Genomic DNA, 15,756 nt, shown 5'->3' on the forward strand with positions numbered 1-15,756 from the left:
TTGCCACACGCACGCCTGGCGGATGGACAGGAAGTGGTGGTGGTGATGATCCTTGGGTCACCCAGGGTTTAATGATGTGTTTTGCTGTTGTCTGTGTGGCTGCACCAGAACCTGGTTCCAGGACAGCAGGGACTCTCTCTGCCCGCGGTGTCGCTGCTGGTCCTCTGCCGGCCAGTGCCGGACTGCAGGTGGGGCTGCTCGGGCGGAACTGCCAGGCGACTGGTGGAGTCTGTATAGTGCCTTTCCCTTGGCATCTGGCTGGCAAGCGCTCTCTGCACAGGTGTGCCCACAGCCACCCGCTGTCCCGCGAACGAGCCGCACGGGGAATCTGCGCTCGCACACAACAGGTGAGGGTGGAGAGGGAGCGTGCTGAGTCCCACCCTGCGGGCGGCGCGCCCTCTCAGGCGGTAATGCAGGCACTGGCTGGGTGGATCTGTTTCTGCCTGTGTGTGTTTGTTTTATTTTTTTCCTAAAAGAGAAATGCGGGTGATCATTGTTGGATTTCTTATATTTTCTGAAATAGTAACAAAGGTTGTTCACGCTCAGTGGCTGCTTCCTGCGAGGCAGCACTGAGCGCAGCTCCCAGCTTCTCCGCAGCAGCTCCTGCACAGCAGCCTTTGGGTGGGCCCCATTCTGTCAGTGCAGAAAGCACAGAGAGGTTGAAGGCTGTACCTAGGGCCACACAGCAAAGAAGCAGCAGAACCAGGCAGCTTAAATACGCAGCCCTGCCTCTTGCCCTCATTCTGCGGCAGTGCACACATGTTCTCTATGGAGGTAACATGCTGGGGACAGGTGTTGGTGCCGCTTTCACAAGAAGCCATCAGGACTCAGCCTCCGGTTAAGTCGCTGGGCGTGAAGCACCGGCTCTTTTAAACCTGTTGGCTGCTTTAAAGGGCAGTGGCCTGCCTGCCCAAGGCCCATCCTCTCTCCAAGCACCAGGCCAGCCCTGCTGACGCCTGGCATTCACTCTTAGGCTCTAAATACAGGACCTGAGCAGCTAACGTGCCTGCCACCTTCCAGACTCAACCCTCATAGTCCAGGACGTGGAAACATCGAAAGGTGTAGAGAGGGAGCTTGATGCTAAGGACAGACTGGTTCCTTGTCCCCTTGTCCTCATTATGAAAGTACAGGAAGGTATCAGATCAAAGAAGTCACCACCACGTTGACACCGAGATGCTTTGGTATACAGGGAACATCAGCGTGCCTGCCCTTGTCTCCTCTGCGCAGGAGGGAGTAAGGGACTGCGTTCGATTCCCAGTCAGGCACGTGCCCGGGTTGTGGGCTCGATCCCCAGTGCGGGGCATGCAGAAGGCAGCCGATCACTGATTCTCTTTCATCAGTGCTGTTTCTATCTCTCCCTCCCTCTCCTTCCTCTCTGAAATAAATTTTATAAAAGAAAGAAATGTTACTTAGCAGGTGGTTATTTACCAGGGAGGATGTTGCTTCCCTTGAGGAAATGGTTTGCTTCTTTCTCAACACTCCTTTTTGCCCTATCTGCCTGGAACCTCCTAGTCCCACGTAAAGCTCATTTATTGAAACTTATGGATTCTCCTGGTTACTCCACTTCTCTTCAGATGTGGTTCTCTTTTCTCTATTTATTAACCCTTTGCACTCGCTTGCTTTTTTCTCGATTCCTTTATTCTAATGCTAACCGTGTCGAGTCACACTCGACATCCGAGTGCAAATTAACTATACTAGAGGCCCGGTGCACAAAACTCGTGAACGGGGGAGGGAGGGTGGTGGTTCCCCTCAGCCCAGCCTGCACCCTCTCCAATCTGGGACCCCTTGGGGGATGTCTGACTGTTGGTTTAGGCCCAATCCATCCCTCTCACAATCCAGGACTGCTGGCTCCTAACTGCTCACCTGCCTGCCTGCCTGATTGCCCCTGACTGTCCCCCCCTGCCAGCCTGATCACCCCCAACTGCCCCCTACTGCTGGCCTGGTTGCCCCCAACTTCCCTCCCACCCGCTGGCCTGGTCACCCCTAACTGCCACCCTGCTGGCCTGGTTGCCCCTTACTGCCCCCCCACTGGCCTGGTCACCCCCAATTGTCCCCCACTGCTGCCCTAGTCACTCCTAATGGCCCTCCTGCTAGCCTGGTCGTCCCTCACTGCCCGCCCTGCCGGCATAGTCACCCCACACAGCCTGCTGTACAGTTGTTTGGTCACCCCTCACTAACCCCCCCTGCCAGCCTGGTCGCCCCACACAGCCTGCTGTTCAGTCATTTGGTCGCTCCCAAATGCCCCCCCGCTGACCTTGTCGCCCCAGGCAGCCTGCTGGTCGTTACTGTTCCTGTGACAGCGTCCTGGACATTTTGCATATTCCTCTATTATTAGTTTAGAAGATTTGGTTGTATACTGATCTCAAACCCTTTCAGGGAGGAAGCAGGCTATACAAACATTAAGGGGAAAACAGGCATTTGTCTAGTTTGCAACACAAACTTAGCACCGTGTTTTCTAGGGGCGTCCATGTTGAGGCAGTAGCAATACTTAATTTATTCTCATGGTTGGAATTAGTCAGCGTGGCTGCCTTAACAGGATGCCACAGCCTGGAGGTCAGGCAGCAGGCATTCATTCCCCATGGCCTGGAGGCCGCAGCCAAGGCCAGGCGCCCACGCGCTGGGTTTGGGTGAGAGCTCTCCTCCTGGCTCGCAGAAGCTGCCCTCCACTGTGTCCTCGCAGAGTGAAGGGGAGAGTGCTGATATCTCCTCCTACTTATTTGGGGACCAATTCTGTTGGCTTGGGGTTCCACCCTGTGACCTCATTAACCTCATTCACCTCCTGAAAGGCCCCGTGTCCCATAGGCTTCCATATCGGAAGGTGGGGATACCCAGTCCCTCCCATGGCATGGCCATCCATTCCTCAGCATTGACGTTGAATTGTTTCTCCTTTGTGGCTGTGCAAATAGTGCTGTGCACACATCGGTGTGCACGTTTTGTGTGGACACAAGTGTTCATTTCCCTTGGATCTATACCTAGGAGTGTAATCGCAGGGTCGTAGGGTGACCAACTTTAGGTTCACCTGTTGGTGTAACAGCCACACTATTCCCATCTGTATTCAGAGCCACATGCATTCCCGCCAGCGCCATGTGAGGCTCCAGCTTCTGCGTGTCCACACTGACTTGTCACCCTCCATGGGACACAGCCGACCCCGTGGGTGTGGAGGGGTTGCGTGGGGTTTGAGTCGGGTTTTCACGGAGCCTGGAGACGTTGCCCAGCTTCCTGTGCTTCTTCTGGCGTCTGTTCAGATCCTTTGCCTTTTTAATTGGATTGTCTTTTCATTGATGAGTTGTAAGAGCTCTTTATATATCCTAGGTACAAGTCTCTTATCAGACACATGATTTGAGTTTTATGGTTATCTTTCCACTTTCTAGGTGTCTTTCGAAGAACAAGAATTTTTAATTTTGATAATGTCATTTATTTTTTCATTTGTTGCTTTGTGCTTTTGGTGCCATAGCTAAGAAACAATTGTTTAGTCCAAGGTCACAAAGATTGGATTTTTTCTAAGAGTTTTACGATTTTAGTGCTTTCTTTCAGGTCTTTGATGGATTTTGCGTTGATTTTGTCTGCAGTATGAGTTAGAGGGCCTGCTCCATTCTTTTGCATATGGATATCCAGTTGTCCCAGCCCTGTGTGTTCAGACTGTCCTTTCCCCACTGAATGGCTCTGGCCCACTTACTAAAAACCAGTTAGTCATAAATGTGAGAGTTTTTCTGGACTTTCATTTTGACTCCATTAACCTATATGTCTTTCCTTATGCCAGTACTACACTGTCTCAATTATTGTAGCTTTCTAGTAAGTTTTTATTTTTTAAAATAAATCTTTATTGTTCAGATTATTACAGGTGTTCCTCTTTTTTTTCCCCCCATACTTCCCCTCCACCTGATTCCCCACCCCACCCCATGCCCTTACCCCCCACCACTGTCTTCATCCATAGGTGTAAGACTTTTGTCCAATCTCTTTCCGCACCCCTCAGACCCTCTTCCCCCTGAGAATTATCAGTCCAGTCCCTTTCTATGTCCCTGATTCCATTATATTCACCAGTCCATTCTGTTCTTCAGACTTTTTATTCACTTGATTTTTAGATCCACTTGTTGGTAGGTATGTATTTGATGTCTTTTTGTTGTTCATAATTTTTATCTTTACCTTTTTCTTCTTCTTCCTCTTCTTAAAGAATACCATTCAGCATTTCATGTAATCCTGGTTTGGCGGTGATGAACTCCTTTAGCTTTTTCTTACCTGTGAAGCTCTTTATCTGACCTTCAATTCTGAATGATAGCTTTGCTGAGTAGAGTAATCTTGGTTGTAGGTTCTTGCTGTTCATCACTTTGAATATTTCTTGCCACTCCCTTCTGGCCTGCATAGTTTCTGCTGAGAAATCAGCTGACAGTCATATGGGTACTCCCTTGTAGGTAACTAACTGTTTTTCTCTCGCTGCTTTCAAGATTCTCTCTTTGTCTTTTGCCCTTGGCATTTTAATTATGATGTGTCTTGGTGTGGTCCTCTTTGGATTCCTCTTGTTTGGGGTTCTCTGCGCATCCTGGACTTGTAAGTCTATTTCTTTCACCAGGCAGGGGAAAGTTTTCTGTCATTATTTCTTCTAATAGATTTTCAATATTTTGCTCTCTCTCTTCTTCTGGCACCCCAAAAATTCGGATGTTGGTATGCTTAAAGTTGTCCCATAGGCTCCTTACATTATCTTCATATTTTTGGATTCTTTTTTCTTTTTGTTTTTCTGGTTGGCTGTTTTTTTTGTTTCCTCATATTTCAGATCTTTGGTTTGATTCTTGGGGTACGTTGATCTACAGTTGAGTTTCTGTATATTCTTTATTTCAGACAGTGTATGCATAATTTCTGACTGGTCCTTTTCCTTTTTTTTTTTTTTTTTTGCATTCTCATTAAGGTCCTTGAAGGTCTCATCAAGTTTCTCAGTGGTTTTTAGAAGATTCTTGAGTAACCTTATAAATGTGGTTTTAAACTCTATGTCATCCCATAGTTTGCTTTCCTCCATTTCTTTCATTCATGACATGTTTCTGTGACTCCGCATTTTGGCTGCTTCCCTGTGTTGATGGAGCAGCTTTGTGTGGTAGGTGACCTATAGGAGCCAGTAGCTCAGCCTCCCCAATCACCTGAGGTGGATGGTCTTGGTACACCCTTTGTGGGCTGAGTGCAAAGTCTTGGTGTAGTTAAGCCTTGATTGCTGTTGGTACACTGGGAGGAATTGACCTCCAGGCCAATTGGCTTGAGGACCCGCTGTGTCTATAATGGAAGCACTGCTGCGCTGGAGACACACTTATGGTACAGGACTTGTTTCAGTGGGGCTTTGGTGCTCACTGAGTCTGCCTCTTGAATGTGTCACTTATGGATGTGAGGAGTTGAAATCTGTGTCTCACACTGACCACTAGGTACACTGGCTTCTGGATCTCCAATGGGGTGCAGGTCAGCTACTGTCTGAGGCCACCCTGCAGGAGCTACAGTGAGAACTACAGTCCTCTCCTCCCTGCTTGGGATTTGTAGATTATGGAGCTGTCTGAACCGGTTTGCAAGTTTGCTAGGTTAAGTGGCGATAGTGAAGGCCATTCATATGCAAAAGCCGCTTCTTGGAGCTTGGGTGAGTTTGTAGGTTGGGTGGGGCAGGGTCTCAGGACGTCACTAGGCTAGGGCGTGGCAAATAGCAATGGCTGGCAGCCAGCTGTCCCGCGCCTCCGACCGCATCCCCACGTCTCGCGCTCCAGCCCAGCAAACAATTATTCCTCCACGCAGCTCTGCAAGCAAGCCACCCTCACTTTCCGACCCGATGACAGACAGTCCAGCTTCTCCCCGTAGGAGCCTGGGTCCCGTGCATCTCCCCTTCGGGTTGAAGAAAGCAACGCCCGCCGCCAGCTGGGATCCACTGCCAGCCCATGTCGCACGCGCCCCCGTACCTCAGCTTCTCAGCTTTTGTGCACTGAATGCTCTTTTCTCTTTCCGTCTAGTTGTAGAACTTCCACTCAGCCAGCCCTCCGTGGCTCTGGGTGATAGATGTTTTGTCTTTTAGTTGTAGTTTTGAAATTGTTGTGCATTGCCACAGTTTAGGTGTTTACCTACGCCGCCATCTTGGGTTCTCTCTCTAGTAAGTTTTTAAACCAGAAAGTGTGAGTCCTCCAACTTTATTCCTTTTTTTAAATTAAGGTTGTTTTGCTTTTCTGTGTTTTTTGTTTGTTTGTTTGTTTTGTTTTGTTTTGAATTTTCAGTTGTTATCTTTCTTCTCAATGTTTTGTTTGTTTGTTTGTTTTTTTAATCCTTACCAGAGGACATGTTTTTATTGATTTTAGGTAGAGAGGAAGGGAGGGAGAGAAACATCTATGTGAGAGAGAAACATCAATAGGTTGCTTCCCGTATGTGTCCTGGCCAGGAATCAAACCAAAAATGCATCTCTACCTTTAGTTTTACATCAGTGAGATCATATTCCACAGCAATTATGTTCACGTGTCTCTGTTTTCTTTACTTAACTTTATATCATAAACATATCTCCCATATGTTATAAACTGATTGTACATACTAGAGGCCTGGTGTACGAAATTCATGCACGGGAAAGGGTCTCTAGGCCTGGCCGGTGATCAGGGCCTATCTGTGGGGCAACAGGCAGGGTGATCAGGGGGCCCCCACTGGCACCCACCTTGGCTGGCCTGGGGCCTGCGGGCTGGGGGCAGCTCCCTACATTGAGCGTCTGCCCCCTGGTGGTTGGTGCATGTCATAGCGACCGTTCGTACCGCTGTCATTCTGCTGTTTGGGTAATTTACATATTAGGCTTTTATTATATAGGATGATTAGCTACATAATTTAGTTATTTTCTTATTAGGCACTTTTTTTCTAAATTTCGCTATTGTAAATATTGCTGTTGTGGCTGCCTTCATTCCTAAGAGAGTTAAATTTTGTTTGTGCAGCTACGGAAGATATTTTTACATATTAAAGACACTAACTTTTAAATCTAACTTTGAGGTGACTTCCCTCAGAGTAGTATAACAGCACAGACAGATGTCTCAAATCCCACATTTGCAACTTAGAAAAGTCACTGACTTTTCTGAGCCTGTGTTCTCATCTGAAAATGGAAATACCTTCGCAGAATTGTTTTGAAGATTGAAGACAATGTAGGGGGAGATATGTGGCCTTGCACATACCTGACCTATTATAGAAACTCAACAAATAGTACTTATAACCATGAGTATTGTCATTGTTGTTGTTGTTGTTGTACTTATTTATCTATTTTTTGTAAAGAGATCCACAGTTCTTTTTGTTTGTTTTTTAATATATTTTATTGATTTGTTACAGAGAGGAAGGGAGAGGGATCGAGAGTTAGAAACATCAATGAGAGAGAAACATCGATCAGCTGCCTCCTGCACACCCCCTACTGGGGATGTGCCCACAACCAAGGTACATGCCCTTGACCGGAATCGAACCTGGGACCTTTCAGTCCACAGGCCAACACTCTATCCACTGAGCCAAACCGGTTAGGCTCGTTAGCTATATTAAAAGTTGCAAACGCAGCAGACATGTAGCAGTATTCCTGTGAAGAATTGGGGTGACATTGAGGCCTTTCCTATAAGCCTGGGAATTGCAGTTATAATGGTTAATATGCCATATTAACCAGAGAAGTGTTTTGATGTCATGCACCAAACAGATGTCTTCATTTCTAAATCGGCGTAGGTCTTTAAGGTAGTTTCCTAGGATCATTTCATAGCAGTGTCTGTGAGAGGGCTTACCTCCATTTGTGTAGCCACTGAAGATGTCGTTTACATATTGAAAACACTTAGCTTTTAATTCAAACATAGATCAGCTCTGGGAGCAGGACTACGCCTGGCCAATGCAGCACGCACAGCGGTGCTGGCACTGGAAGCGGGCAGAGTGTGCCCCGAGTTAGAGTGGCTGCTTGGTCACCTCGTATAGGAAGCAGGGCTAACGGGCTTAGACCAGGCAGACGGGGGCTCTCATCCTAGTGAGAAATACCTTACTCTGCGCCTGTTGTGTGCCAGGCACGTTTCTGGTGGACTTTTGTACATTTCAGTTCATGTGTAAATATCAAGATTGGCCTGTGCAATAAGGCCCACGAGAAACCCAGCTTTATAGGTGAGGGCCCAAGTCTGCAGAGGGCCAGCCAGCAGGCTGAGGGCGCCGGCCATCAGCCAGGAGCCCACTCGCTCTCTCGCTCGCAACAGGCCTCTCTAATGCTGAGACCTGGGTGTTCCCACCAGCTGCAGCAGGCTTTGCATTTTGGGAAAGATGTCTGTCCTTTTAACAGCCTGGAGGCAGAGAGAGGGCCTGGGGCTGACACAGGAAGCTAGGTGAGGTTTCATTCATTGTTCAACAAAGATCCACCGATCTGCTGTGTTGGACCAGGCCTGCCTGCCGGGTGCGGGGATACAGGAGACCATGAGCCAACGCCTTGCTATGCTGGACACCGGAAGTCTCGAGGGAAAGCCATTGCTATTCCAGTCACAGCACACCTTCCACCTGGGATGACTGCTGCGCAGAAGCTCGGACCCCGCAGGGTGTCCTGGCACAGGGTGTCCGGCATCAGCCCTGGTCTGCGACTGGGAGTCAGCCAGGAACTACTAGATGGAGGGATGAGGGGCTGTGGCCAGAGCCTGGAGGGGCTGCAACAGGGCTGCAGAGAGGAGAGCTGGTCAGGGGAGGGGCCAGCACAGAGCAGGGGCCTCAGGACCTCGGACAGGACTTGACCTGGCTCAAGGGCAGCAGGGATCCTCTGAGGTGTAGCCGGGCAGCACAGAGCGGTGGCGGCGGTGGCAGAGGGCTTTGTGGGAAGGCCAGGGTGTCTGCAGGAAAGGCAGGTCAGCTGACTGTGGCAGTGGGCGGGCAGAGGGGTGGATGTAGGAAGCCTTTATGGGGTAAGAATGGCACTGGTGAGAGGAGTGACCTTTCTAAGAAAGTGGTTTTGTGCCGGCCAGTGTGGCACAGTGGATTGAGCTGACCCAGGCACAGGGAGGTCACCAGTTGGTTCCCCGTCAGTGTGTATGCGTGGGCTGAAGGCTTGATCCCCAGAAAAGGGCGTGCAGGGGGCAGCCAAACGGTGTTTCTCTCTCTCTCTCTCTCAATCTCCCTTCCTCTCTCTGAAATCAGTAAAAACATTTTTAAGTGGTTTTGTTTGGAGGTATGTTTCTCACCAAAGTCAGTGTTGGAAATATTCGGTCGTCCGGTCAGGGCCTGGGAGCTTCCTGTTAGAGGTACTTCCCTCCCTTCTTTGAATATTTGAGAAGTTGGGTTTCTTTGTCCTTGGGTGTCTTGACTTGAGCCCTGTCTGGATTGCAGACCAACCATCAAGATAATGAGTGAATACTGCCCATTTTTCAGCAGGTGGAAGTGATTTCTCAATCAATTATTACCTTGTTACAGGAGCTGCTTAAAAGTAAAGCGGAGGGCTTGTGAGGGAGGGCACCCCGCTGTGCAGAGCTCCTCAGCCAGGCGGGGAGCGCTGCCGCCCAGCCTGTCAGCAGGGCGTGGCACTGCTCAATAAAGTCATTTCTTAATTATCCATGTAACAGGGTGGCTGCAGGAAAACCATGGGCAGCAGCTGGGGGTGCAGAGCAGGAACAGTCACAGGACGTGGCTGGCGCCTCCGTCTGTGCCCATGCGCAGCCCTGGCTCACTAGGCTCTGAAGCCACAGGGTTTCGGGGACATGCTGGTGGCTGGTGGCTGTTTAAACTGCGGTGCCGACACTCCAGTTTGAGGCAGTTTGATGGACGGTGACATGGAGCTGCCCTCATAAGCTGAGACGCAGCATCTGTAGCAACACAGGAGCACTTGGAGCTTACCTGCATGATTTGTAGAAAATGGTTTACATTTTTCTTTAAACGCAGCCTTTCCCGGTTTTCCTACAGCCACCATGTTACATGTATAATTAAGAAATGATTTTATTGAGCACCTGCCATTTGCCAGGCAATTGGTGCCATCGCATTTCATCCTTGCACTCTGCTGAGAGGAAGGTCTTCTTACCCCCATTCTAAATGAGGAAGCTGAGGCTTCAAAAGGTGGAGAGCCTGGCTGGTGTGGCTCAGTGGCTGAGTGCTAACTTATGAACCAGGAGGCCCCGGTTCGATTCCTGGTCAGGGCACATGCCTGGGCTGCAGACTCGATCCGCAGTGGGGGACGTGCCCGGAAGCAGCTGATCAATGATTCTCTCTCATCATTGATGTTCCTCTCTCTCCCTCTCTTTTCTTCTCTGAAATCTATAAAGAATATATTTTTTAAAAGGTGGAGAGATTTACTCAAGTCGCTCAAGTGAGGAAGGTGAGGCTGGAGGTGGGGTCGCCCAGCGGCAGCACTAGAGGTAGAGTCAGGGTTTGGAACAAGGCCTGCTTGGTTCCAAAGCCTCCCCTCTGTTAGCTAGCAGATGGAGGGGAAATGTTTCCCTGGGAATTCTGTGGAAACCTTTCCCAGAAAACATTTCCTTAGTGTTTTGGGAACAGTCACCTGCCACGGCAGCCTCGCCTTTGGGTAGGTCTCCGGGTCTCCCGCGGAGGGTCTGACGGGACTGGGAGGTGGCCGCCGCTGCCAGCTGGCCCTGGGCCCCTCCTCCTTCCGGCCGTTCTCTGTCCAGGCTCTGACTGATGGCAGGCACACGGTGGAGGTGTGGGTTTCCTGACAGTCTTTTTTCTTCTGTCTGATATATTTTCCAATAATTCTTTCTGAAAGAAAGTTTTCCCCAATTGTATAGCGATGCATGTATGCTGTAGACATTGGGGAAAAACAGTCCCCCCATTTTCTGTCAGTCATTTGCCTGGTTAGTGTTCCGTTTGCTTGTTGTTATAAACACAGTTGAGATGCGGGGCCATCCCTCAGTGGAGGTACTGAATGCAACTTGGTGCTGGGCATCGCGGACAGACGCGCTGTGAACATCTCTCCAGGCGCGCCTGCAAAGGAGGAGTCGCTTGTTCTTGGAAAAATCTTCTTCCCCAGAAAGGCCGGAGGGGAAGGGGGCGGTGCTGGTGCGTGGTGGAGCTGCCTGCCATGCAGCGACGCCACGCTGGCTTCCACCTCGCCACCGAGCACAGCGGAAGATCGCCTGTCCCCACGATATTTCTAGATGCAAATTTCAGTGTTCAAACATGCATCATTAAATTTACAGGAAATGTGCCCCTGCGTTTTCCCCTTGACATTTCTCCTCTTCTTTCAAGCTTTGCACGTTTTAAGGGCTGCGGACATGCATCAGATACCTCGCCATCCCGCTCTTGCTGGACACGTAGGTTGTTCCCACTGTTGACACGGTAATGAGTGCCATCGTCTGTGGCATCGTGGCAGGTCCATGATCACAGAAATCTTCCTCTCTCGGGGAGGGAGCTGTGAGACTGTGACCCTGTGGAGGTGAAGGGCGTGGACACAGGAGCCAGGCAGCCCACAGTGTGATCTCAGACCCGTTGCATGGCCCCTGTGTGCCTCGGTGTCCTCATCCGTGTGACTTGGGGAAATGGCAGCGCCTACCTCTCCACCACTTCATACGTGTGAAGGGGTCAGGAAGGACCATAGATGTGTTTGTTCTTATTATTTACCCAGCGTCCCAGAAACGGGTGCTAATTGGATTAAAAATTTAACTGCCCTAGCCAGTTTTGCCCAGTGATTAGAGCATCAGCCCATAGACTGAGGGATCTTGAGTTTAATATGTGCGAGGCAGGAGGCAATCAATCGATGTGTCTCTCTCACATTGATGTTTCTCTCTCTGCTCCTCCCTCCCTTCCACTCTCTCTAAAAATCAACGGAAAAAATATCCTCTGTTGAGGATTAAAAAAACCATTAAAATGTAAGGCTCCTTATGGGAAGTTGCTGTGTGGAGAGTGTGACACTGCCCCTTTGTTTGGGGTCTGAGCCGTGATGGATGAGCATTAAATGGAGCGGCGTCTCTCTGGTGTATATCTGGTTCCTGTAACTCCGTTTATTTTCCCGCCTCCTCCTAGACTGTGAGTTCCCTGAGGCCACCTGAGGCCCCAGTAACCCCACTGAGCGGTGTGGAGTGCGAGGCCCTGGGCGCTCAGTGCTGAGGCTGAACCCTGCAGTCCTCTCCTGGCTGCTCCCACCTCCTCGGGGGCGGGTCCTCAGACCCGAGCGAGGCTGGATGGCTCTTTCCCATCTTTCCCATCAGCTGATCTCTGCGGGGGGGGGCGGGGGGGGGGGGCGGGGGGGGGGCGGGTAGCCCTCAGGTCCTCCTGAGATTCGGACCCTGAAGGCCTGGCGGGGGCCCAGGAATTGGCATTTGTGCCTGATCCTTGTTGCCAAGGCCATGTCTGGGCAACACCAAGTGAACGGTGGCCCCTGAACTTGCTCCCACATTGCAGCCTCAGGCAGCCCCTTGTGCCGGGATGGAGGCCAAGGCTGGCCAAGAGGGGGTGTGCTGGCATGCAGGGCCTCCCTATCCTGGTGCCTTACCTGGAGCAGTAGGGATGGTACATCTGCAGGGCTCCACCTCCACCCTTCTCGGACGGGCTGTGCGCTGCCTCCAAGGGGACCAGGGCAGTGAGGCGGGAGCTGCTGCGGCCCGCCCCCCCAGCACCTACCTGTGCCGGCTGCGTCTGCCAAGCCCAGGGGGAAACCACTGAGGAGACGTCATTGTCTTCACACTTTTAGCAAAGTAACCCCTGCACCGCGTCCCAGGGCCAGAAAGACCTTGGGGAAAGCGAACAGAACGCGCCGTCTGTGTGCTGCCCCTCAGACCACCCGTGCACTCCCGCTGCCTCTGGGCGGTTCTGTCTGCATCCCTAACAGACAGTCCGCTTCGGTTTGGGGCCCCCCCTACTGACTTCCTCCTGACACTGATGGGACTCTCACTCCCGCCCGGCCCCACCCTCCCAAGGCAGCTACATCACTCCTCTCCGTTCCTTTCTATGTTCTAGTTACTCCACGTTCATTTCTTTTCTCCTTTTCCGGGAGGGCTGTACACATGCAAACCGCGGTGCCTACAAAGCACACGTCCCGGCAAAGCATTCCCGTGACACCCCTTGAGGAGGCAGAGGGCTGCCACACTCCCAGAGCCCTGCCCCTCTTCCTGATAAGGGCTCGCGGCTCTTCTGTAGAGTTCTTTCTTAGGTGCGTCCCTCAGGGTTAGACCTGCAGCGTCTAACAGAACCACACGGGGCCCACTCCACTCGCACCTTCCTTCAGCCTCAGGGCCCGGTCTGCGCGGAGGGGAGCTCCCTGTCCACGGAGCCAGGAGGCATTCACCGGCGAGCGGGACGGCGCCCGGGTTGCTTTCCGCGCTCTGATGCCAGGCACGGGCTGGCCCACACCTGCTAGTCCGTGCGCGCTGGGCTTTCCTCGGATCGTCGGGGCACTGCCCTGTGGGGAGATGCCCGCCTGGCTCACGGACGGGCCAGCCTCCAGCGTCTGCACCGCGCAGATTCGGACTGATGGCCTGCGGTGGGGTGGGCACGGGGAGGCTCCACAGCCACCTGTCCAGGCCCTTCAGTCTTCAGTGGTCGGCAGACTCATTAGTCAACAGGGGAGGCCAGCTGTGTGCGGGGCGTCTGTGGGCCTCCTCCCGGTCAGCCAGCAGGCACATGGCACAGAAAGGCACACACACTGAAAAGTGCTTCCTGTTCCCAGAGCACGGGCTCCTCGTACTGAAGTGTTTTTCTGGTTTGAGTTAATACACTTATGAGAACCTAAATAAATACAATACACATTTTGCTAGTTATTAAACAGAGGCGACTCTGGGGGATGCCATTTCCAATGCTTCCTTTGTCACCTGGGCATCTTTACACACCAGCAGCGTCCAGGATGGGGAGGTGGGGGGGGGGCCAGGATGGGGAGGTGGGGGTGGGGCCAGGATGGGGAGGTGGGGGGGGGGCCAGGATGGGGAGGTGGGGGGGGGCCAGGATGGGGAGGTGGGGGCGGGGCCAGGATGGAGAGGTGGGGGCGGGGCCAGGATGGGGCGGGGCCAAGGTGAGGGATGGGGCGAGGCCAGGATGGGAATGGGGCGGGGCCAATGGAAATGCTGCAATTGCAAGTCCACACAGGCAGTGATTCGGAAATGGACTTTGAATAAACCGTGTCCTTGGGCAGCCTGTGTCACCTAAGTCGGAAGCTACTGGTCTGGTCTGCGCTGCCCCAAGCTTCAGCCGCTCCCACCTGGGAGCAGCCACGCTGCACGGGTCGGGGTCCACGCCTCCCCCGGGCTGGGGTCTGCCCGTTTGTGGCCTTAGTCGCTGGGAGGCCAGGACCAGGATCCAGTGGGCTCGCCTGAACCCTGCCCCACACGGTGGAAACCACCATCCTTTCTGTCCCGCCGGCTCTCCACAAAAGCCAGCGGGCCTGTGCCTCGCTTAGAATAGCCCTCAGGTGCTCACATCCGGCAGGACCTGACCCTAGAGCCAGGAGTGACAGGCTCCCTCCTCCCACCAGGAGACGGGGCCATATTTGGGGGAGGTGCTGCTATCTGATGGGACAGTGTTCCTCACAACAGTGCCACGCTGTGTTCAGCTCCCTTTCCTCTTTGTCTGACTTGGGAAATGATCAGGATCCCAGACCATGAAAGTCTGGAAAAGATGCCCTTCTGACCTTGTGCTGACCCCAAGCTATCTGGAGTTTTTAATTTGGGGGGTGAGTGTGACACAGAGTTGAGGCCAGAGCTGGAATCTGTCATCTTTAGAAAAACTTCCTCCTCCGTCCCCCACCTGCCAGTGCACTCCGACCTCCTGAACTGACCTAAGGGTGGCCGTAGACCCCATGTGCGCATCTGGGGTCAGCCCAGCAGCTGGCACAACTGGCCTTCTCCGCACACCAGTTCTCGATTTCCAAATGACCAGTCTGTCCAGGCGGGTCAACCAGTCCTGACCTCTTCTTTTGTTCCTTTGCAGTGAAACAAACCATGGAGGAGGAGGAAGAGGCAAAGGAGGAAGAGGCCGCTGTCACCCCGACCTCCGCTCCTTGACCAGGGACCTTCCCTTCGAGCACCAGGGACCAGGTTCAGGCAGAGTCCAAGTTGGTATTTCTTCCTCTGTTGGTATTTCTTTACCAACTAGATTTAACGGCTAGAAAACGTAAAACAGCACTTGTAAATGCAAGTAACTATTGCTTTACTAGTCTTTCTGCATTTCCCTAAATTTGATTCTTTCAGCCATCTATTTCTTCAGTGCCTCAGTATTCTTCTACACCAGTCGCCTTTAAAATGTACAACAACCAGTTGTAAGCAGTAAAGTGTCCTGGTTACCCATGTCCCACTTTGGCCACCTTGGCAAAGAGCCATGTTTAAATTTAAGTCCTGACCCCTGCGTGGTCTCTTTACCTGGTACATGCTCTTCATGAAAGGCCTTGCTGCCTGCGGTCACTTCCACGGAGCTGGCCCGTACCTTCCCACCACCAAGGTGAGAGGCCGGCCCCATACCCTGCAAGCTCCTCACTTCGTGGGCAAGCTGGTGTGTGACCCTCATTTGGTCAGTGGTTTGCCATTAACCAGGATTTTCCCATTCAAAGAGCCAGAGGCGTAGCCTTGTGGTTGTATTGGGTTGAAAGCTACCACACATCTCATGTAAATAGTAAAGCCTTTATTTGTGTTAAGAATAGCATTTTGAAAATAAAATCCATCTGCTGATGCTTTACAACCTTTTCAGTTTGTAATAGTTATATACAGTCATGTATAGTGCACCTTGATTGTCTTGAAATTTCTTTAATGATTTTTTTCTTATAAGTATGCGAGTCAGCCAGCGGAGGATGAAGGTACATTATAAAACACACGTTAGTACATTTAATAAATACATACTGTCTATCAAAAATGA

General features: G+C 51.6%; 1 protein-coding gene across 1 annotated transcript in view; it reads left to right on the forward strand.

The window, feature by feature from the left end:
- IQCK (IQ motif containing K) overlaps positions 1-15,704 on the forward strand; it is a 113,862-nt gene extending 98,158 nt beyond the window's left edge. The window contains exon 9 of the mRNA XM_054714376.1: positions 14,839-15,704. Coding sequence (XP_054570351.1) covers positions 14,839-14,912 — 74 coding nt within the window. The 3' untranslated portion in view covers positions 14,913-15,704. The remainder of the gene's footprint in view (positions 1-14,838) is intronic.
- The last annotated feature ends 52 nt before the right edge of the window (positions 15,705-15,756 follow it).

This window comes from Eptesicus fuscus, chromosome 4 (assembly GCF_027574615.1).
Source record: "Eptesicus fuscus isolate TK198812 chromosome 4, DD_ASM_mEF_20220401, whole genome shotgun sequence".
Lineage (NCBI taxonomy): Eukaryota > Metazoa > Chordata > Mammalia > Chiroptera > Vespertilionidae > Eptesicus > Eptesicus fuscus.